The sequence below is a fragment of the Archocentrus centrarchus genome, chromosome 15, assembly GCF_007364275.1.
Source record: "Archocentrus centrarchus isolate MPI-CPG fArcCen1 chromosome 15, fArcCen1, whole genome shotgun sequence".
NCBI lineage: Eukaryota > Metazoa > Chordata > Actinopteri > Cichliformes > Cichlidae > Archocentrus > Archocentrus centrarchus.
The window spans coordinates 4,534,467-4,557,532 of record NC_044360.1 but is presented as its reverse complement, the minus strand read 5'-3'; the positions used below and the strand labels follow the sequence as shown (position 1 = coordinate 4,557,532).

General features: G+C 40.4%; 1 protein-coding gene across 1 annotated transcript in view; it reads left to right on the top strand.

Moving 5' to 3' along the window:
* Positions 1-23,066, top strand: part of atrnl1a (attractin-like 1a) — a 325,565-nt gene that overhangs the window by 107,420 nt on the left and 195,079 nt on the right. Inside the window, exons 19-20 of the mRNA XM_030748010.1 lie at positions 13,134-13,382; positions 13,853-13,990. Coding sequence (XP_030603870.1) covers positions 13,134-13,382; positions 13,853-13,990 — 387 coding nt within the window. The remainder of the gene's footprint in view (positions 1-13,133; positions 13,383-13,852; positions 13,991-23,066) is intronic.

Genomic DNA, 23,066 nt, shown 5'->3' with positions numbered 1-23,066 from the left:
GTTTGTATATTACAACCCAATGGTCAACACGGAATACTGTCTAAAAATGGCGTGCTAGCTTGTCTGTGATAGGTGACAAAATTCAGCAGTTCAAACACTGCAGGACTCTAATTTTGTTTATTTCAACATGAAAATTGTAACTTTTCAAGCTCACTTGCCATCATCAGGCAGTAATGCACACTCTTAAATTGCATAGCCATGTGGATATAATGGGATTCAGAACATATGCATAAGCATTATATTGATTGACTTAAACAAAAAAAACAAAAAGAAAACTACACCATGTGCAGTGCACATGCTCAAAGTGATTTATTGTGGTGCAATAAAAAGGCTCATTTGGAGTTGTGCAGTGTGTAGGCTGTTGATTTCTTCTTTTTCTCTTTACTTTCCACTTGTTTTCAGCAGAGCAGCTGTCAGTGTTTTAGTGTGGATGTATGTGTGTATTCTTCTGTTGTTCATCATCACGCCTTTTAGAATTGACATATTCACATAGTCCTATAACAGCAAGAGACTCCAGCTTTTGACAGTAGCAGTGGAAAAAGTTAGATCACAATTGCTCAGTAAATGAGATCCTTGACTGTTATGCCTTTACAGGTCTCGTGTTGGGATCACAAATTAATATAGTTCTGTTTTAAAGACCAGGTGCACGCTTGTCGGCTCAGAGTTTAAAGATTTCAGTATAAAATAAAAAGGCTAAAATGTTGAAATATGTAGCAAATACTGGTTTCTATGTTTATCATTTTTCTAGGCTAATAGAACTAGCAGAGTTCTATCCACAGTAGTCCTGACTTTGCGCCATTACCCCTAATTCATAGCGGAAGCCGGTATTCTACTTCTGTTTGCGCTGTTTACAGTTGCGGGTTTACACACTTGCTGTTCATTAAACATTTTGACACTGCAGTTTCTTTTACTTGGCGTAAATGGTACCACATCGGAGGTGGATACATTGCAAGGATGTTTTAAAAAGCAGCGAGGACAATTCAGTAACAGTCCCTCACCCGTCACTTCTCACTGACTGGGTAGATGACATGAAATTATGGCCCGAAGTCAGCTACATCGACATTATCAATTACCTTGGTTTTTTCTGAAGGTGTTGATGGAGAGGAATCATGTAATTATAAGAGCACCAGATTACCTTCAAAGCAATAAAATCAATAAAGTAATGCTGAACAAACAAGGCAACGTTGTTTTCCTTGAAGCAGCTGTAGAGCCGAGCCAGAGCATTGGCCAAGCTAAGGACTTAGCATGGGTCATGCTAAGGGAAAGTGGAGCGGTGGAGACAGTCAGCTGTTCCTGTATGGCCTGATTAGGGAAATCATTTAGTGATGCGGCAGCTATTCTGTGGAAGGTATATCAGTGATCAGGATATCAGAGTGTTCAGATCACTGAAACAGAAACACTGGACTGGTTAAGATAATGGGCAAGCCCCACCCTCCTCGCTGCTTTTGCATTAGCATTATGTTGCAATAATTGGTTAACAAATGCACTTTGTGACCCATATTGTACATTGAAAAAAAAAGTATATCTTAATAAATTATAATTGTGGTTAATCACCATTCTTAGCTCTCACACATTTGCTCTGAATGAACTAAACTGGTACAGCATAACCTTTCATACACAGCTTTCTGTTTCACGTGTTTAAAGATAAATCATTTCTTGTTTATTGTTCAAAGACCTGCAGTCAACAGCTGAAGGGTTCACGGCCTGCCATTGGAAACCGCTTCCCAAAAACGATTAAAAACAATCTATTGCTTGTCTGATGATCCAATTTGAACTGGGTTATTTCTGTATCACATTGATTTGGCTGCAGGCTTTCTGTATCGTTCCCATATTTCATGTAAGCCAGAGGCTGACTGCACGCTCTACAGCCAAACATGTTGAAATAATTAACTTCCAAAATGTCAAAGTTGGAATGTTTTGGAAGCTCTTTTCTTGGTAAGCTGATTTTTAATCACAGTCTAATTGTACTAACAGCTATGACTTTGTGTTATGAAATAGTTTATATCGCAGAGCTAACAGTGCCATGGGAAGGCTCTGTTGAGAAGTTCTCTAAGTTCATACTTCATACCTGAATGTGGCAGCAGATGCCTAACTGTCAACTGTGGAAGTGGAGAACCCACAGAGATTGACTGCAGCGCCTGTGTTGCAACATCTACAGTTAGGCTGAAACACGCTGGGGTGCAGCACAAATATCGCTTACATCATCATCAATCAAAGATTTGTCAGCAGCAGACACTGCAGGGCAGTGGATCTGGATAAGCCAGCAGGACACGATATGGGCAGCAAAAGCAACATCGACATGAAGGTATTGTGGGGGGGGTGAACCCGGGGATGTTGTGATTCACTGTTAAGCTCTCAGGAGGAGATTGCAGACTAGTTAGCAATGCAGAGAAGATGGAGGATGCCGACTTGAGAAAACAGTGATGAAATCATGAGTAGTCCAACCAATAACAACAGCACTGACTGCAGTAGGTAGTAGTCCTTCAATGAAATAACAACAACAACACACTTAAGACTGGGTTACCTTACAAATAAGAGACCTGCCCTCAGAGCAAACAAATTGTACTTGTAGCTGATTGGGTTGGAGCTAATTTAGGCTAATGCATTTACATTGAAGTAGTTTAATATTTAAAGCAGTAATTCCTGCTGTTTTACAGACTGTTACAGCACTCTCTCTCCATCAAGTATATGCACTATTGTTTGACTTTCAGTTTGTGTTGCTGTCACTTTTTAGCTTTTCTTTGCCACCTCTGACAAAGAGGCCTTTTCTTTTACTGTAGAGTTTCTGCAGTTTGTCTGCTTCTTCCATTATCCCTCATTTCAGGTACTTGACAGTGGCTGCAGATGGCAACAAAAGTGCTATCCTCTTCCTGATTTGGTTGCAAAATTGTTGAACAGTTGCACTCTGCTGAAGAGCCCCCAAAGTGTTTGGGTAAAAATACAGGCTTTCAGTTCAGTTCAGGTTTATTTATATGGCACCACACACCACACCTCACAACACAACACTTGCCTCAACACGCTTAATACTGTAAGAGAAAGAGTGTACAGTATTCTTCCAGTCTCCACAGTAAATTGTATATATTACTTATTGGTAAATGTGCCTTTCTATTTTAATTTCTTCCAGGGATTTACTGCAACATTTCGAAACAGTCCCAATTAATACTTCTTTTTTGGTCTTTATTATTATCATTTATAATAGCAACAAAAAGTAAAGAATGGAGTATTTTTTTTCTAAAATGTTCAAATACATTTTCATGAAAACTTTTTTAATTCATTTGTTTATTGCTGCAACTGTCCTGAAAACTAATCACAGGGGACTCATATCTGTAAGTGCCTGAGTTTCCTCTGTATAGGACACAAAACAGGTACTTCACTCTGTATCTGAGGTCTTTATGAGCCACTTTCCCTTTAGGTTAGTTGGTTTGTTGGTTTGCCACATAGAGGCAATATTAGAACTGGAGAATCAAACCAGTCTAAATGCAGATGCTGCCTTTATTGAATACACACTAAATTGTGCAGTCAACATTTATTTTGCCACGATAAAAATCAAATTCTTGCTCATTTCCTGTTTAACAGTGCTCTGTCACTATATATAGCTGTAGCTGAATTTATTTGAGAACATTACCAACCCTTGAACTTTTGGCAAATTAGAAGGAAAAGAATCTGCATAACATGGACGTAGAAGCACTCAGCGCCTCGAGATTTTCGAGATTTTTTGAAATTTAGGCTTCTTTTCTTGCGCATAAAATAAAGCCAACATTTTCAGAGATAAAGGTCCACACCTTATCCTCACAATCATTGTTTTATTTAAGCTAATTCCATGATTTCCATGGTTAGATGCCTCCTCCCCAACTGGGAGGAAACCCTGGGGTAGACCCAGAAGCTACTGGAGAGATTATGTATCTCGTATCTCATGGCCTGGGAACACTTTGGAATCCCCTGGGATGAACTGGAAATTGTAGTTGGGGAGAAGGATGAGTGGAATATCCTGCTTAGCCTGCTGTTGCTGTGACCTGACTTTGGATAAGCACAAGACGATGGATGGATGGATGGATGGATGGATGGATGGATGGATGGATGGAGATGTACTATCTTACTGTATGAGGAGCAAAGTGTAATTTATTTGAATATTACAAATAACTACAGAGATAAAAACCTCAGTCCTCTGCTGCAGTACCACACCAAGCATAATTGTGTACATTACAGTGTACAGGAGTTAAAAATTTTTTGTTCACTTACTATCTTCTTGTCCGCATACACACACAAACCAGATGGTAATCATGTTGTTGGAGCTGATATCGAGAAATCGCCTTATTTTCTCTGAGGAAATCATCAGAAATCATCAAATCTGTGTGTGTGTGTGTGTGTGTGTGTGTGTGTGTGTGTGTGTGTGGGTGTGTGGGTGTGTTTTCTGTCTATCCCACATGTTTTCTGTGTGGCGTTTGGGGGTTTCATCTGCTTGGAGAAGAGCAAAGGGGGAAGACAGCTTACGGGTTCTAGACTTGATGTATTATGCATGGAGGCTTACAGATCTGCATTCTTCTGGCTTCAGCGATGGTAACTGTCAAGCATCGTAGGAGCAAATGGATTACACGAGATGAAGCCAGACGATCGGCGCTATCCAGGGACACCAGATATCAGATCCAATGTGATGAACAGAATGTGGCACAGAGACAATTGTGCACAGGATTTTTGATAAGGTGAAAATTCCCCCTTCAGGAACAAAAAGTCCTTTCTTTGCAACAGTGTAGATGGCATAAATTCCTCAAAACTGTTGTCATCTGTTGTCTCGGTATCCTCTGGATGATTTCTGTCAGTGAAGACAACTAATCCTGATTTCAGTGAGGAAGGTGATGGAAGAAACACAGAGTAGAAATGTACTCTTTCTGCTCATTGCATGAAGTATTTGGTGGGTGTTATTTCATTTCCAGCTGCTGATGCAGCCATCGTTGAGGAAATGCAGAGCTTAATGTTTGTTGTTGACAGAACTTTAAAGGCTCTCAGTCTCCAAGTGATGATAGGAACTTTAAAAAGTTTTTAGTGACTGATGTGTGAGATCCAAACATGTTCTCTTGGTTTTGACCTAGTTACTGCGTTTATGTCTCTTCTTCTTGACAAAAACCCAGCAGATCCAGTATTCCCCGACTTTGGCCAGAACAAATTAAAAAAAAAAAATCAATTTACTTTTAATTTAATTTTATATTGGAGGTGTAAAATAAAATATACATTACTTAATTACCTAATAAGTTTTTTTTCCAAGTTATCCATGTTATATTTTCTGTTCTCTTTAAAGTAAACATAATTTTCTCATCCCCCCCAGAGCCATATTTTTATTGTTGGGCATTATAAGAGTTGCTTTGCATGATTCATAGTTCAGAATAATCCTTATTTATCTTATACTGGGCCTTGGTGCAGCACCTCAGTCTATCCACTGCCTGAAATGATGGGCTTCAGTGCCTGGGATGTCACCTCTCTTTGACCCAAACACTTGATAATGTCATGACCTCTGATCGATGGACATAATTACTATTCACTAAGAGATCCTGATGACACCCAGTTTGTGCTCCAGTGAGAGTCAAACCTTAAATGCTGATCTGTATGCATTTGTTTATGATGCACATCAACTTTCGAATGCCCCCCATTGGCAAACTGTGGTACATCCTGAGATCTGATTTTCACCCAGGTATCATCCATGGACCTGAACCAGTGGCTTGAAGGTGTTCCAGGACAGGATATCAGAGCCACTTCCTCCAATATACAAGTTAGCCACAATAGGTGAAACTGGGTAACCATGGGACACCCATGTTTCTGCCTGCAGTGCCGACCCGCAGTTCCAAGAGCAGACACACTTGGTCAGTGATAAGGTTTGCCCTGTTGCTGAGGGTGGGGGTCATCCTGTAATCTCTTGCGAACTACCTCCACTGCTTCTGGTAACTGGAACACAAGTGTGGATCGGCATAACATAAGAGACCATGGTTTCATCTGCCTCCATAATGATGGCTGTCACCACCTCCACAAAATCCAAGGTGTTCCAAATATGGAGTTTGAAGCTGCCTACCAACAGGTAGAGGACCGAAGCCAGAAACAGAGTTGATCTTACTGACGATGGACGGTAAACCACACAGACTTGGTGTAGCTTCCCTGGGTATAATCTGCAGTATGAGGCCTGTCGGTTCTGCTGTCCTGTTCTACCTGCTTCAGCCAATCACCTTTTTTCCTGTCACCACTACCAGGGGCTCGTTTCAGGGGCTTATAAGTATTTTTATCACTAAGCTGTGCCAACATTTTCTCATGATAGTCTGTCTGCTTTAGCAACACTCTGCACCCACCCTTGTCTTCTGGAAGGATGATGATGATGATGATGATGTCCTTACTGAAGGCTGGGAAAATCTGCAGTCAGCTGAAACTGAAGAAGTCATTTGCATAAGTGACGAAACATTTTTTCCCACTGAAAATGTTATGTCCAGATAAACAGAATCAATTTTCTGGGATTTCCTTAATCTGGATTATTGAGCATGCATCAAGATCCCGCTCTTTGATGTCATACAGATCCAAGAGTTAAAATATGTGAAACTGAGCATTTGGAGCAGGTGGAAGTGATTACTTGTGCATACGCTGACCTTGTTATGTGAAAGTTTAGCCATTTTTGTCATGATCCTGGGTGGTTTGCCCAGTGTTTTGCATTTTTTTGTTCTTTGATAAATGTATTATATCATGTTTCCTATTTTGGTTCTTATTTTGGATTCCTGTTCTATTTTTTGGCTGTGGATTATTTTTGTGTTTCAGGTTGTGCTGGTGTCTGGTATTTGTGTTCATTGTTCAGCCTCTGTCTTTGTGTCAAGTTCGTGTGTCTCAGTCCTGGTCTCTGTGTTTAGTTTCTTCCTGTTTTATTTTGGCATGTCTTTGGTCCTTGTGCTTTAGGTTTAGCTTTGCTTCCTGTGTTTCTCTCCCAGCTGTTTCCTGTTAGCCCAGTACCTGGTACGAATATATTGTCTGTGCTTTCGTCAGTCCTTTGTCGTGTCATCGTGTCATTTGAATCTCTGCTGCTGGCACCCGTCCAGCTTTATTTATGTATTTTGGTCAAGTGATTAAAACTGAATTCTGAATTCAGCTCTGGCCTGGTGAGTCCTGCTTTGGGCTCCTCTGCCTTGCCCACCACAGCGCTACATGACAATTTTAATATGAAAATCCATTGTGTTTGTATAGGTGAGAAGAAAACAAAAAGAACAGCACGATAAGCCAGACTAAGTTTCACAGACCACTAGTAAGCTTTTAAAATGATTTGCTCAGTCTTGAATCTAGCAGCATCATCCTTGTGCATTTACCATCCATAACTCATATTTTAACAGCTATGAAGGTCAATTTAATTAGTTTCAATTCAATTTTATTTATATAGCCACAAATCACAATAACAGTCGACTCAAGGTGCTTTATATTGTAAGGCAAAGATCCTACAATAATCTAGAAAAAACCTCAACAATCACCCATGAGCGAGCATTTGGTGACAGTGGAAAAGAAAAACTCCTGTTTAACAGGAAGAAGCCTCCAGCAGAACCAGGCTCAGGGAGGGCCCCAGGGAGGGGCGGCCATCTGCCGTGTCTGGTTGGGGACGCGGGGCGCAAGAGAGGCTCTCTGTGGAAGAAAGCCAGCAATTAATAATAAATCATGATTAAATGCACAGTGGTGTATAAACACATAAGAGAGTAACAAGAGAAACGGCATGAAATCAAAATTCTATATCTTTGCTTACCCATTACCATTGGCTGAGTGAGTGAGAGCAGATTATTACATTAGAGGAATATAAGCATTTTACGCAGTTTGATGTGTGTGAAGTTGTACTTCTATTTTAATCCTGACAAATATTCAAAAAGAAAAAAAAAAAAAAAGGCCACTGGTCCACTGTTTTATCGGTGAACCATGATTAGCTCACTTTTTTTTTCTTCTTTTTCCTCTTTTCCTTCTTCCACCCACATGTGGAATACAGGCATCATCCAAGAGGACATTTTCTCTAAAAATAGCCTGGAGCTAATGTCATGTAATAGCAAATGGTACAGCTAGATCTTTGGTGCTGTTAAGTAAAACTAAGGACTTGTAAACCCTGTAGGCACTATTTTTCTTTCTCTCTCTCATCTTCATCTACTCTGAATCCCAATACTTCGTGAGGCAATAACCTCTTTAAATTCTTTCCATGTGGAACACAGATGAAGCCAGATAATTGGAAATGCTATTAAAATTAGAAAAGGCTCAGGCAAGAGAACATAGCAGGTAAATTATCCATGCAAACCCTTATTATGTAAGTGAACATCTAAGGACTCAATATTTTCTGTCCATATTTGAATTTGTTTTCTTCTACAGTCTCATTTCTATCTGAACTGCTCTTACTTGTGCCATTCGGGGTCCACTGGGCCTGTTTTATCATATTCGTGGCATTAAGGCTGATGCCTGAACTATTTGGTCCATTTGCTCTCACTGATTTTGACACATTTCACAAATTAATTGCAGTCAGGAACTAAAAGTGCAGCTTGCAGTGCGTGTGCAGGGAGGCAGCTAAGATTAACTGTGCAGAAGACTGTTTTAAGGAACCCAAGTGATCATCCACTCCTCTGTGTGTCTTAGAATCATTGATATGTTTGTAATAAACAGGCAGTTATTTTTTTCTCAAAACATTTGGCAAACTTTTTTCATCAGTCTGAAAGAATCTTGCATGGCTTTGTTAAAATAGGATTCTAGTTGTCCATCCATGCATCCATCCATCCATGCATGCATGCATCCATCCATCCATCCATCCATCCATGCATGCATGCATCCATCCATCCATCCATGAGCCTATCCCAGCTGTCATAGGGCAAGAGGCAGGATACACCCTGTACAGGTTTCTGGCCTGTCAACTGGCAACACAGAGATACAGACAACCATTCAATTTACAATCACCAATTAACCCTAACCCCAGTAACTGCATGTCTTTGGACTGTGGGAGGAAACAGGAGTACCTGGAGGAAACCCATGCAGACACGGGGAGAACATGCAAACTCCACACAGAAAGGCCCGGGCCAAGGTGGTGGATTCTAGCTGTTGTGAAGAAATTACCTTGCACTACAGTCACATCTCACTTTTTGTGAGGTTTAAGTTCTGTGATTGAGTCTGAGTCTTGAAACTTCCAAATTGTGCAAATAATTGTTAAACAAGAATCCGCAGGCACAAAACGAGTGAGAACAGCGACAGTAATTTGGTTGCTTCTTGTCTGGCTTATGGTCCATAACTGGTTTAGATTGGATCAAATTTGAAGAAGAGGTAGAGACACGAGCTTATCCGTGACTTATGCTGACAGGTCCAAAGTGTTGAGCTGCTTTATCCTCATCACGGTTCAGAAAAGTGAGAGCCAAATAAGATGTTAAAAATTCAGGATATTTTGAAAGGAAAGTTTTGTGTATTTTTTTTTTAATCAGTATCTCATGAGGCTAGATTGTGTAGCATTCATTACATATCATTACTTGTTTTATATATATATATATATATATATATATATATATATATATATATATATATATATATATATATATATATATATATATAACCTTGTATATAACCTAGTATACGAAACAAAATTCCAAGTTAGCATATGAAATGTATCCATAAAGTTTTGGTGACAAGTTTTACAAAACTATCTGGATCCATTAACCATTTTCAATTTTTAGAATAATTCAGAAGCAAAGAGTAATGACAGACAGACAGTTTGCAGGCAAGTGTAAAAAAGTAAGAGTTGATGTCATAGTGTCAGGGATGATTGTGCAGGAAGTGTGTACTGAGCATTTCTAAGATTGAAGCAAAAATTGTGGCCTGGCCCTGCGTGTCTGACCTGGAGGGATAAACGGCGGCTTTCACAAAATGAGTGCAGATTGGATCTAATAAATCAAACTAAATCAAAAATTCCCTTTCAATGAAAAAGACAAAGATTTGGCAGAAGAAGAAAATTGTGGTGGTTACAAAGAGCTGCCAACAACTTTAAAGCAATGGACTCATATTTTCAAATGGTAAACAGGCCTGGTATATTTATTGGATATTAGAGTCTGCTCTTGGGTATGTAAATGTGTGCTTTTCTGTCACAGGAAACCCTACCATGTCGTGGATTAGGGATATTCAGTTGAACTGCCTTTCTTTGAACTACTGACTTTAGTGAAAGATCAAGTGAGCTGTAAGAAGAGGAGGGCAAATAGAGATGAACTAAGGGGAGGTGAAAGTAAAAAGGGAAGAGAGCGCAGTGGGAGAGCGGACAAAAAGAGAGGATGAAGGAAAAGTAGAGCGGCTCCATCGTTTGTGATTTCATTTGTGCCTAAAAGGGTTTTAGAGGAATAAATGGAAAAAAAAAATCAAATTAAATCAAAATGACAGAATATGTAAAACAGGGTATGAAAAAAGCAGCACAGAATGAGCAAGAGATGCGGAGATGGCTTAGTGAATGGAAACGGAGTAAGGAGGAGAAGACGGTGGCAGAGAGGAGATAAAGAGTGAATCTGAAAGAGGGGGAGCAGAAGTTAGTAATTACAAAGTGGGAGAGAGAACAAATGAATCAGCATTGCTGCAGCTGAATAATGCAACGGTGGAGCTTGCAAACACACAGAGGACGAGGAGTATATTTCAAGCAGGAACACATGGAGGGGGAAACAGACGCTGGTTCGGCTAGAACATCTGTGGCTTGTGAAAATGCCTCATGTTCAAAAAGAATTCCGGTGAAAATTCAAATTTTACGCATTCACATCATCTCGCTGGGCTATGAGAAAACAACACCTCGCGTCACTCCTTTTGGTTTCCTGTGTACACGGCAAGATACCCACAAAGTCTCTTTGTGAGCGTGTGCTCCCGCCCCGGCTTTGTAGACTAAAATTCATCGTGACAAGAAGATGAGCTGAAGTGGAGAACAAGAGCAAAACAAGACTGAGGTTCAAAAACATGCGGTAGAGTTAACTTTGGAAGGCCAGAGTCTCGAGAAAAAAAGAAAAAAAACCTCATGCTCGTCACCTATCGCCCGTTCTTTGCAGTGTTTGGTGAACAAAATAAGCTTCCGTATGGAGATTTTCAGTTTTCTCTTACAACTATTAAATGCCATACCTTTAAAAAAAAAAAAATGTCATTTTTAATTTGCACCAGTAAAGTGTTTTTTGAATGTCACCTCCACTTTATGAATACAAATGCTTTTCTGAACATGTGGAACAGTGTGGCAATTTATTTCTAAATGTTGGGGGTCAAAGAAAAGGTGAAGGCAAAAGATGCAAAGAATATTAGAAGGGGGGGTAAGATCACATCCCAGGAGGTTTTTATTGTGTTTATGCTTTTAGTCAAGCTGTTGGGGGGAAATTTAAGTATAAAAGGCAGAATATGGATAGAACGGGCCTTTAAGGAGTTTTCGATCCAAATGTGTGTTGAAGGCGGCTGTTAGATCGTCTCTCACACACTCAAACAGTAAAGATAACACTGCTGTTGAAGTATGCAGTAATAGTCCAACAGCTTTAAAAGGTTTTGAGTTGGAAACTGTGCTAACTGCTGTCTTATACTCATTTACCTAAGCATTCAATAGAGTCACTTTGCATTTAATCATTAGTTATTAATCGGTTGACAATCACTGTTGTAACTCTCTCCTGACAGCCTGCATACATATCAATGATTTGATGATTCCAGTTTGGGTTCATCACTCGATCAGACCTGTTGCCACGGATTTGTTTCAGTCCAGCTCTGGTGTAATTTATCGTGCCTCAGCCGTTTCCCCTCGACGGCCACCTTTTTAGGTGAACAGTAGATGAATCGGCTGAGGGACCCGTCTCATCTGTCAGGTCTTTGTTGATTGTTGGGGTTTTCTTTCTGATACTGCGGGATCTTTATCTTACAGTACAGAGCAGCATGAGACTGTTGAGGTGATTTGTTGCTGTGTAAGTAAGCTTGAATCAAATGTCCTATTTCTTAAAGATGTGACTTTGAGATGCTGTTCATGTGCCGTAGATAGTTTATTTTTAAGGCCAGCTGTTTCTTCTTTTTTCCAGTTTCCTCACACTGCACACCATGCCAGGTTTTTGGCTAACAGCTCTTTGGGAATCACCTTATTGGTGCTCCAATATTATTTTATGCCTGCCAAACTGTGTTGTCTTTGGCATCTTTTTGGAGATTCAACCAAAGAAATGGGAACGAATGGTTTTTGTGACAGGCTGCTGGTAACAACATGCCTAAAAATACAATTTAAAATTGCTTCTTTGCCAAGTTGTGCGTATCTGGATCATCCCTTGAGTTAGGTGCCTTTTTAATACTTGAATGATTTAAAGGTCATAGATGTGACCAACAAGAAAGACAGTCAGGTATAAGAGCTACACTGAAAATGAGTGAAAAGCAGGCAGAATCTGAAGGAAAACTTTAAAAGACCTTCAGAAATCCTGGAGAACTACTGCTCAAGACCACTTTAAAAAAATACAAGAAAGTCTGGCTAAAGAAATGAGGGGTGGTAAATGATATTCTCTTGGCATACACTTTAGAATGAGTGTTCGATCAACATCTGTTGGGTTTAAAAGAATCTCCATGATTATCAGATGTGATCAATTCGTCTACAAACGTGTGCTGTGGGACAACTGCAAACTGCCATGACAGTGACTTTCCATGACGAGTTGGAGAAAATTAGAAAATTCTAAATGGTACCATCTGAGTATTATTGATCTCAGATGAAAACCATCTCTATAGATTTTCTCTTTTATCGTAGACATAACTGACATATTTGCATATGATGATATTTCAAGCTAATGCTAACTAGATTTCTTGGTTCCCCCTTATCCAGTGAAATTCTCAGCCCAGTGATCAACCGCTGGCTTGAACCCTGTCCTTACAGTTGTTAAGAAGGGAGAATTAGATATGAACCAGACAGCAAAAGTGTTTATTTCTGCTCTTATGTTGGGCATTTTAAGTCCATGAGGATGTACTCATTTTGAAGCCAACCTAAAGTTTCTATTAGAGGAACTGCAGTTTTTTGCTGCTTCTTAAATAAAGTATAATAAAGTATCCATGCTTGTATAAGGTTGGGTGCAAGTTAGCATTTGGTTTTATTTATTTTTTAAAATATTCCTTCTCCCATCTTTGTCTCTGCATCTCTTACCTATCAGCCCCGAACTGTTCAGGCCTGAGGACGTGTGCCGAGTGTCTGGAGAGGGTGGAGTGTGGTTGGTGTGGGGATCCCAGTAACACCGGGAGGGGTGTTTGCATGGAGGGCTCCTACAGAGGCCCCCTAAAACCTGTGACTGCGAAGACTGGGCCCAGAGACCGGGACAGACTGCGAGACAGGGATATGGTGGTGGATCAGGGTCTCTGTTCGTCAGATAGAGGCTACAACTGGGCCTTTATCCAGTGCCCCGGTGAGTGACCCACGATAGCAGGCTGGAGCCGATGACATTGAGATTAAGCTGTGTGCACTCACCTTTCATACCCTGTAATTGAGTGTCCCACTTTACACGAATGGTGTAGTCTTTACGGTCTGTGGTGTTTTATCTGCAGCTAGACTTGAAGTAGGAAGCGTGCATTTGGAAATGATACCTTCTTCACCTTTAAATGAGCAACTGCAAAGTAATTCTGACCATCAGTAATGATCCCGATGGCAGTAATAATGGCACGCCCTATTTATGTGACCGAGATAGACAAAATATTAGAAACACCTTTCAGTATAATGCTCAACACCTGTTTAAAACATTAAAAAATAAAAATGATAAACTTCATGAAGGTATTTATTGTAGGGCTGTTGTTTAGTGAATATAACAAACTGAAAATAATGTGCATTTTATTACATTTATTCACATTTATGTATGTATGTATGTGTTTTCTCTCCCAGTATGCCAGTGTAACGGTCACAGCAGGTGTGTGAACAGCAGCGTGTGCGAGCAATGTGGAAACCTGACGGCAGGGACACACTGCCAGACCTGCATGCCTGGTTACTATGGCGACCCCGTCAATGGAGGGAAGTGCAATGGTAAGTGCAAAGGTCACGGGGGTTAATAACTTTGTGTATTTTTGATGAGCATCAGCAAACAGTGTTGTGTGCATGTGTGTGTGTGTGTGTGTGTGTGTGTGTGTGTGTGTGTGTGTGTGTGTGTGTCTGTAAAATCAAATCAAAGTTAATTTAAAGACACTTTGGTGGGTGTCCCTGTTCTTAACCTTTCACTGAAAATGTGACTTTGTGCAAGCTGCAACCAGCAGTCTACAGCATTGTAATAGCCACAAGCTGCCTGATGGGGGCAGTGTTTGGAAGCTGTGATTTAGATCTTGTGGTCACCAGCCGGACACTGAAGCAAAGAAAACTGAAAGTGCACATGTAGTATGAACAGGATTTCAATATGCAGCTTTTCCTTTTTTCCAAAGCTAGTGTTACTGTAGCTGAATATATTTTTGTGCATCTGTATGTTTGGGAACCCGTCTGTCAGCAGTTCCTCCACACTTTGTTTTGCTTCATATGGAAATAATCATAGTGCATAATCCAGCAGTCAGTATGTGTGTGTGTGTGTGTTGGATGAACCCACAGGAAAGTGTATGTAAGTGGAGGTGTGTGATTTGAAGGGTTCTGGAAGGTACGGGTCTGGAGAGGAAAAACACATCAGCGACAGGAGAGCGCAGTGAATGAGTGAGTGACTGTTGGAGTGTGAGGGAGGGAGGGAGAAGTGAGAAGGAGGTGCAGTGGCATCAGTCTCGCGGTGACAGATGTGCGTTTTGGCTTGGCGGCGGCATGACATTAAATCGCTCTTAATCATTTTCTTATTTCCTGAGTTGACTGGTGTCTCTGTCCCTGGCGGGTTTTTGCAGGGAGCGTGGCGCTGATAGATGCACGCCTCTCTACGCCTCCATACAGGACAGCCTCTAATGCACTTTCTCTTCTTTCTTTTTGGCTTTATTTTTTTTTTCCACTCGGTCTTTTTTGGCTTTTCTCGTGGTCTCTTTAACATCCCCTGTTCACATTTTCCCTGCTGTTTCTCTCCCTACTCCATAGATCTAGTTCTCTTCCTGACACCTCTTTAATATGTTCTTCATATGCTTCACATCATATTCCACTTGCCTTCTTTTATATTCTTTTTTTTACATTCTTTACCTCTTTATTCCCCACCCCCCCTTCTCCCATTTAAATGTATCTAATTTCTTTTTCATCTCATCTCTTCATCTCTTTCCTATCAACAATTTGCTTTCCTTTTCTTTGTCATGTTATCATGGTGGGGAGGGGTTTGTGTGTCTGAGTGATCCAGTGAGCTGTGCTGTTGGGAGTAATTTGGCCCTGGTAGGGTCTCTCCAGGCAAATCGGTCCTTGTTGAGAGGCCAGACTGTGTGTAACTCAAGGACCTCTACGGAGAACAAATCAAGGGAACAAATCACCTTGCCTGGGACGGGGTTACCCGGTCACCACCCCGGGGCCAGGCCTGGTGGATGGTTTTGTTAGTGTGTTCCTGTTGACCCAGCCCAAAAGAGCCACATGGGGGCCACCTTCCTGTAAGTGCACCAAACACAGGAGGGGTCGTAGCGACCCCGTGTTATGGATTAGGTGGACATTCAGAGTCAGAGGTCAAGTCTGTATTTTTTTAACACTTTATTTATCAAGATTTTCAAATAGAATTATATCAAAGGACACGAAGACATATTAACCCTTTTACTCCCAATGCATTGGCCATGGCACAACATACTTCAAAAGTGCCACCGTTCGCGGACTTCTGGCAACAAATACCGTAATACCCCTATATGGCTGTGGCGTGCAATTTCTGGGCTTTCAGGAACCGTTTGCATTTTTTCGATAGGACAAACTGTTGCAGAGTTACGGTAAAAAGCCAGCTGAGCAACGTTCCTTTGATCAGCTGACTCCGCGCTGATGCGCCACGTCTCAATCAGCTGTTCGCCGCTGTTGAGGGCAAGTAACGGGTGCTTCAGCAGCGATCGCCCGCTGTTAAAGGGATAACAGAGAAACTGACAAAACAAAAAAACCCAAAAGAAACAAACAAAAACAAATAAAACCCCACAATGTTACACAATGTTCTCGTCTTATACTTTTATGTTTTCCTTTCTAAATATTTCTTTTCTTTTCCTCTTTAGATTTGTTAACAGGCTAATATCATCCACCTTTTTTCCACTGACTGCACTGATCATATAAAGACACTCACTTGTCCTTCTCCACGCTTATATCCATCTGTCTTTATCTCCTTACACATTACCCTTTATTTTTTTCTCTTTTACTCCTCGCCTGTTAGTCTGCACCGACTCTTTGTCATCACCTTCTTTTGTGTCATCTGTCCATCATTCCTGTTTATATCCATTTTCTCCATCTTTCTTTATAAAAGGGACCACTAGATTTACCTTGGGTTAAACGGTTGGGAGGCAATGATGTGTGGCCGATTCAAGTGCAGGATGATGATAGAGAGACAGCATTGTCCCTACCAGGACGGGGAAAAGGCCTGCGCTTATAGCATTGTAAAGAGGATGGGATGGCAAGACAGGGACAGTGGGGGAAAAAGAGCGAGAGAGACAGAAACAAAGACAGGCTGACAGAAAAAAAAAAAAAAGATAAAAGCATGTGGTGAGATATACAAGGTTAATATCGGTGGAAAAGGACAGTTGCCCTTGGTCAGAGAGACGATGAAGGAGTAGAGGAGGAGATGGAGGGATAAATAGAAAGGAAGAGATGGAGGACGGACAGAGGAGAGGGGAGTCTGTCCGTTCCTCTGTCCCCATGACAGATGATTAACTAACCTTGTCAAATCTGGATGAAGTGTGTGTGTGTGTGTGTGTGTGTGTGTGTGTGTGTGTGTGTGTGTGTGTGTGTGTGTGTGTGTATGCCGGGCATTAGTGTCCTTTTCCTCTGACTATACCATTCACCTTATCCTGCACACACACAAAATCAAATGCACCCGCACCAACATTCAGAGCTGCAGCTGACAACATGTTGGATGTCTGGTTAGAAATTTTAGGCCCTCAGAGGAGAACATAGATTTTAGTATCTGACAGGAAGCATGCATGTTTTATACACATTCTGGCTGTTTTTGTTATGATGACTTTTTTTTTTTTAAAACCGCAGACAGACCAGTGATTCCTAAACAATTTTCATAACACGTTTGTCATGGTTAGGGTTGTCCTGGAGTGTACTCGCTTGCTTTCTAGACGGAAACATTGGCACCTGGGGGTATTACAGCCTCACTTGTACTCTTGTACCATGATCTGTACAATCAGAGCTGCAGTCTGCGTCCTCACGTGGCCCATCTAACCACCAAACAGTATTTGAGGATAAGGACTGAGTTACGGTGCATTTACACATCTTTGTGTAGGTGTTAAAAGGCTGTGTGCTCAGGCTCATTTTCTCTGTAAACCTCTCATTACGTCTTGTGATATAAAATAAGAGCACCACTTTCTTTTACAGCTGTGTGTCTCTACCTCCCAGAGAGCCCAAACTCACTCACTGTTTAGTTCAGCTCAAGCCAACATTATGGAAGAAAGAGCCTTTGCTCAACAAGATGTACCTAGAAGTAAAAGTCATGATAAGGCTTCTGTAGGTGAACCTACACAAGGACTGTTAAATATTGCCTGCAGCTGCCTTTGTCCCCAAATTGCGGATTGAGGGTTCAGAGCATTTATATTTTACACCCTTTATATTTTAGTCTTCTGAATCGACTGTAGATTTAGTCCACTGTATTCTTACGATAATTCGTCGACTAACAGTAAAACTATTCAGATGACTAAATTATGACTAAAACTTAATTACATTTTCGTCAAAAGACTATGACTAAAACTAAATCAAAATTTGCTGTCAAAATTAACACTGGTTTGCAGATGACCATGTGATATGTAGTTTAATCAGGAACACTATGGCCGTCATTAGTGTTGAGGTGGTTATTGGACTAGTTGTTAAGTCACTTACCGGTATATCTTGCCGATTTGTCACATATATATATATATATATATATATATATATATTAGGGGTGGGACTTTAACGCGTTAATTTCGATTAATTAATTATGGGGAAATTAACGCGTTAAAAATTTTAACGCATTTTAATCGCACTTTGCACCGTGGAACGTTTCTCAGTGCGCGAGTTCCCGGCATACAGAATATATCGACGCACAATGTCCAAATTAGGGGCCGGGTCCTTCGCAGGATGCGGCCCCTAATTTGGACATTGTTTGAGGTCACGGAAGCTCCTGCGCCATCTAGTGTTTTCGTTATGTAAAGCACATAATATCGCTACAAGAAGTGGCACTACGAGTCAATCTGCAGTTCATCTTCACTGTTTCATCGTGGAAGACCAAATGCAGCGAACCTCTCAGGTCAGACAGCTCCTGCATGCAAGCTAACATTACGCAAAACATGCACAGGCACCCTCCACAACAACAGGCCCTGTCTAGAATCTGAGATGTGGATGTGGAAGGCATGTTCTGCTTATTGTTAGCTTGATACGCAGGAGCTGTCTGACCTGAGAGATTCACTAAATAAAACTATTCATCAGTAGTATGATTAGGAACACTGCTGCTAGCATTATGTTGGCCAATGCATTTGCCAGGGTGTTAATTAGCTACTCATTATTTAGGATTTCTGCCACTAAATTCTCTGCAGATTGACTCATAGTGCCATTTCTTGTAGCGACATTATGTGCTTTACGTAACAAAAACACTAGATGGCGCAAGAGCTTCCGTGACGTCAGTTTTCATTCCATATATTCAGACTTTCATTCAGTATATTCAAGTTTCATTCAATATATTCAAGTTTCATTCAATATATTCAGTTTTCATTCAGTATATTCAAGTTTCGTTCCATATATTCAGACTCTCGTTTTTATATATATATATATAATATTTCCTAAATGGCATTCCATAATATATATATATATATATATATATATATATATATATATATATATATATATATATATATATATATATATATAATGTATATTTTGCAGTTCTTTTTAATTTTTATGTATTTTTAATGAAAAAAAACTCTCTGAAAATCCTTAAAAATACCATCTTCTAACACAGACAAGCTAAGAAGATAAAACATAAAACAAAAATCAAGGCATAAAATTATTTATGTCATCAAGAAACATAATTGACCAAGAAATGGTAATAAAGCTGTTACATATTGTGTACACAGGGAACCAGGTTTAATTTATTTTGGGAGGAGAGACCCAACATATGATTAATTATTTTTCCTGATTTCCTGGGTAATGGCAATTTCTTTCTCTTTTTGGTTTGTATGCTGTGAGCATCGCTGAATAACCTCATTATTCATCAATTCATAATTAATAAGGGTTTTAGAATAACCCATTCAGTCACTGCATGTACAATTGTGTACATCACTTTCTATATTTATATATTGTACTGTAATACACATTTTAAGACTTCTCCTACTAAAAAGATTAAGTAGACAGAAAATGAGTTCTATCATGACCGAAGGGGATAATCAGATTGCTGCGGGTCATATGGTGTCCCTTGCCTCGACCAGATTTCTCATAGTCATCTCATTTCTTGTTTTCAACTTGAGGAGTTCTTTTAAAATATTTCAAAATTTTATATTTTTGGGTGGTGCTCAGTCTCTGTGAAATATCACAAGCAGCAGGCAGACCACTGTCCTTCTGTGCTGCCCTCTGAAATGTCTTCCAGGCAAGACTTGAGCATGTATTATGTCTTCTTGAGCTTGTTATCCTTTGCTACCCAGTGCTTCAGCATATAATGCTCCCGTGCCATCGGCACCTCCCGTTGAACTGTTTTATTGCTTCCATAAATTTTGCATGATTCACATCAGTAGCTCGCTGTCTCCATCGCACTCTGATACTCTATCTTTCTCTGCACCACTCTTGCTCTCTCTGGCTGTCTCTCAGTCACAGCGAATGTCTGATACACAGAAACACTTCACGTTTCAGAGGTAGGTGTTGGAAGCTCGGGGATGTTTTGTCACTTATCTATATGATTTCGTCATTTCTTACAGGTTCAGCTCAGGTCAGTGCTTGTTTCTTATGAGCTACAAAGAACTTCTTGAGTCTTCTTTAGCATTCAAGCATGACAAGATATTTTTGTTTTCTCTTTCACAACAATTGTACAGGGAGTTATTTAAAAAAATAAAGTTTTATTAAGTTTTATAGTTAGCCACTTTTACTGGCAGGTGGATGCCAACAGAGGCAGCTGTGGCCTGTTGCTTGAGCCTGTAATTTGAGTCAGTGAATGTATGTGTTTATCCAAATACGGTGCAGTATAAATTTTATTGTGAACTGGTGCTGAGTGAAATTCCAGTATTTTAATTGTATATTGTTGATCTGCTTTATGAGATTTATCTGCATCCAGGTTGCAGGGCAGAGATGTCACATCCTCTAGCTCTTCCAGGGTGACTTCGATGTGTTCCCAAGCCAGTCAAGAGATTTGACTCAATTCAGTTCAGTTCAATTTCTAAAGCATCAAATCACAACAAAAGTCACCTCGAGGTGCTTTATATTGTAATGTAAACGCCCTACCATAATTACAGAGAAAACTCCAACAATCAGACGACCCCCTATGAGCAGCACTTGGTGACAGTGGGAAGGAAAACCTCCCTTTTAACAGGAAGAAACCTCCAGCAGAACCAGGCTCAGGGAGGGGCAGTCATCTGCTGTGACCAGATGAGGGTGAAGACTGTGAGATAGGACAGAAGACACACTGTGGAAGTGAGCCAGAGATTAATAATAACTAATAATAAAATGCAGAGTGGGGTATAAACACTTGGAGTGAATCTCTCCAGTGTGTCCTTGGTTTCCCCGGGGTTTCCTAAAAGTTGTACATACACAAAACACTTCACCTGGGAGGGTCCAGGAGGCCTCTTAGTCAGATGGCCAAACCTCAACTGACTCCTGCTGATATTGAAAGGAGCAGCTCTACTCTAACCACCTCCCGAACGAGCACCCTTCTCACCCTTCAGAGGAAGCTCATTTCTGCCACTTCTATCAGACCTCATTCTTTCTGTCACTACCCATAGCTCATGGTTTGACGTGAAGCTAGGAATGTAGATCAGCCGGGAAATTGCTTTGTTTTTAAGCTCAGTTCTCTTTAGCATGACAAATGGGTACACTGTCCACATCACTACAGACACAGCACTAATCCATCTGTCAGTCCTCCCGCTCTGTTCTTCCCTCACATGTGAACAGAGCGCTGGGGTACTTGAACTCCTCCACCTTTTATAGTAAGTCACCCCAAATCCAAAGTGGGCACTCCACTCTTTTCCGGCTGAGAACCAAGAGCTCTCAGATTTGGAGGAGATGATTCTCACCCCAGCTGGTTTGCTCTTGGTTGCACATCAACCCCATGTGAGCTGGACACCATTGCTTGATGAATCCAATAAAATAACATCATATGTAAAAAGCAGACTTAAGATCCTGTGGCCACTGAACCTGTTGTCATCTGCTCCTAGATGATCTGTCCATAAAAATTATAAACAGAATTACTGGAAAAGGACAGCCCCGGTGAGGTCCAATGTTATTTGTATATTACTTAGACCTCATTAGGAGGTATCTGTCTTTGTGTGATCCATAAAATCTATGGCTGCACCAAGCTTGCTGGCATTAGCTGAAAATTAAACGCATCACATCTCAGTGGAAAAACAAACAAAAAGTTGCCGCATCGTTTGATGGAAATGAAAATGATCAACTTGCAGAGGGGCTGAATTCAAAGCCACCCTGAGAATCACAGTGGAAAAAATGATGTGGCAGGCTAGTCCATTTTGCCAAAATTTCATTGCAGCAACTCAGAATGGTACTCAGTAGATTGTATTGGTCCCATGTGCCCGTATGCAGCAAACAGCAAACCTTCTGGCAATGGCACGTATTGATGTGCCATCCTGGAGGAGTTGGGCTACCTGTGCAGCCTCTGTAGGGTTCAGGTGTGGCCTCATGCTACCAGTAGTGACATTGACCCAAGCCAAAATGCAAAACTAGTTTTAAAAAACAGTCAAAAAAAAGATGAGGACGGAAAAATGTGAGTGGCCTCCACTTTGACAGTAATCTCATTTTGCCCCTCTAGTGCATCTGTTGTTAGTCTCATTACTAAAGCAGCTGAAACTGATTAACAACCCCCTCTGCCACTTAGCTCACCAGATCAATATCCCAGAGGTTTAATTGACTTGATGATATACTCCGATTTAAAAAGTGTCTCTTTAAAAATGTGTCTATATGTATCTTCAGAATGCAAACAAAACAAAAACAGCAACAAAAAAACAAAAACAAAACTTTTAAGTCTTCATTCTTGAAACTCTTGTAAGTTTGATTTTAGCTTGCATTCCTGCAGGTTTACTCATAGACTATATTTGAAAGATAGATGTAGTAAAGTGCCCCTGGCATTTCCTGGGTGAGGCGGTTAAATAAGTATTTGTGTGTTAATCTGCTTTCCACCTCAACTGCACTTTGGATGCAAATGTTTTAGTCCTTTTTATTGTTTTAAAGCTTTACTTTTGTGGACTGAAAACGTAGATCTACTATCACACTATGAAGAAAGAAGTCCAACTCTGAGCCTTTCGAATCCTTGACTTAAGGTTTATGGCTATCACCATCTTGGGTTTTTGGAGTCACGATTGACCATATTTGGATGACAGGCTTTCGCAGACGTTAAGTAACCTGCTAATTAGTCGAAAGTAAAACAGGAACAAAACGTGTTTTCCTTGTTTTTCAGGTGCCAGGGTTATTGCTCTGTCTCGAGGAAATAAGGCCGCTGAATGAATTAAAATGTAAATGAATGAAAAATTAAAGTTCTCAGGTCTTAGTCTGGATCTTTTTAGTATAAAACTGTTCAGTGGAAACTGGACTTGAGAGTTAAATAGTTGGTTTAAATCAGTTAAGGTGAACAACTGTTGACACGTGTTTTGTTTTTCCTTCTGGAGATGTTTCATATGTATATTATTACAATATAAATTGCAGCCATTTTACTAGCTGGTGTTGATCGCTGTCCGCAACAGAAGATTTTCCAGTGGGGTAGTGTATACGCATTGACCTGAGTAGTTCTTAACTTTAACCTTAAATAGAAAACAAAACAAAACACCAGCACTGATTGATTCAGATTTTTGAAGGGAGT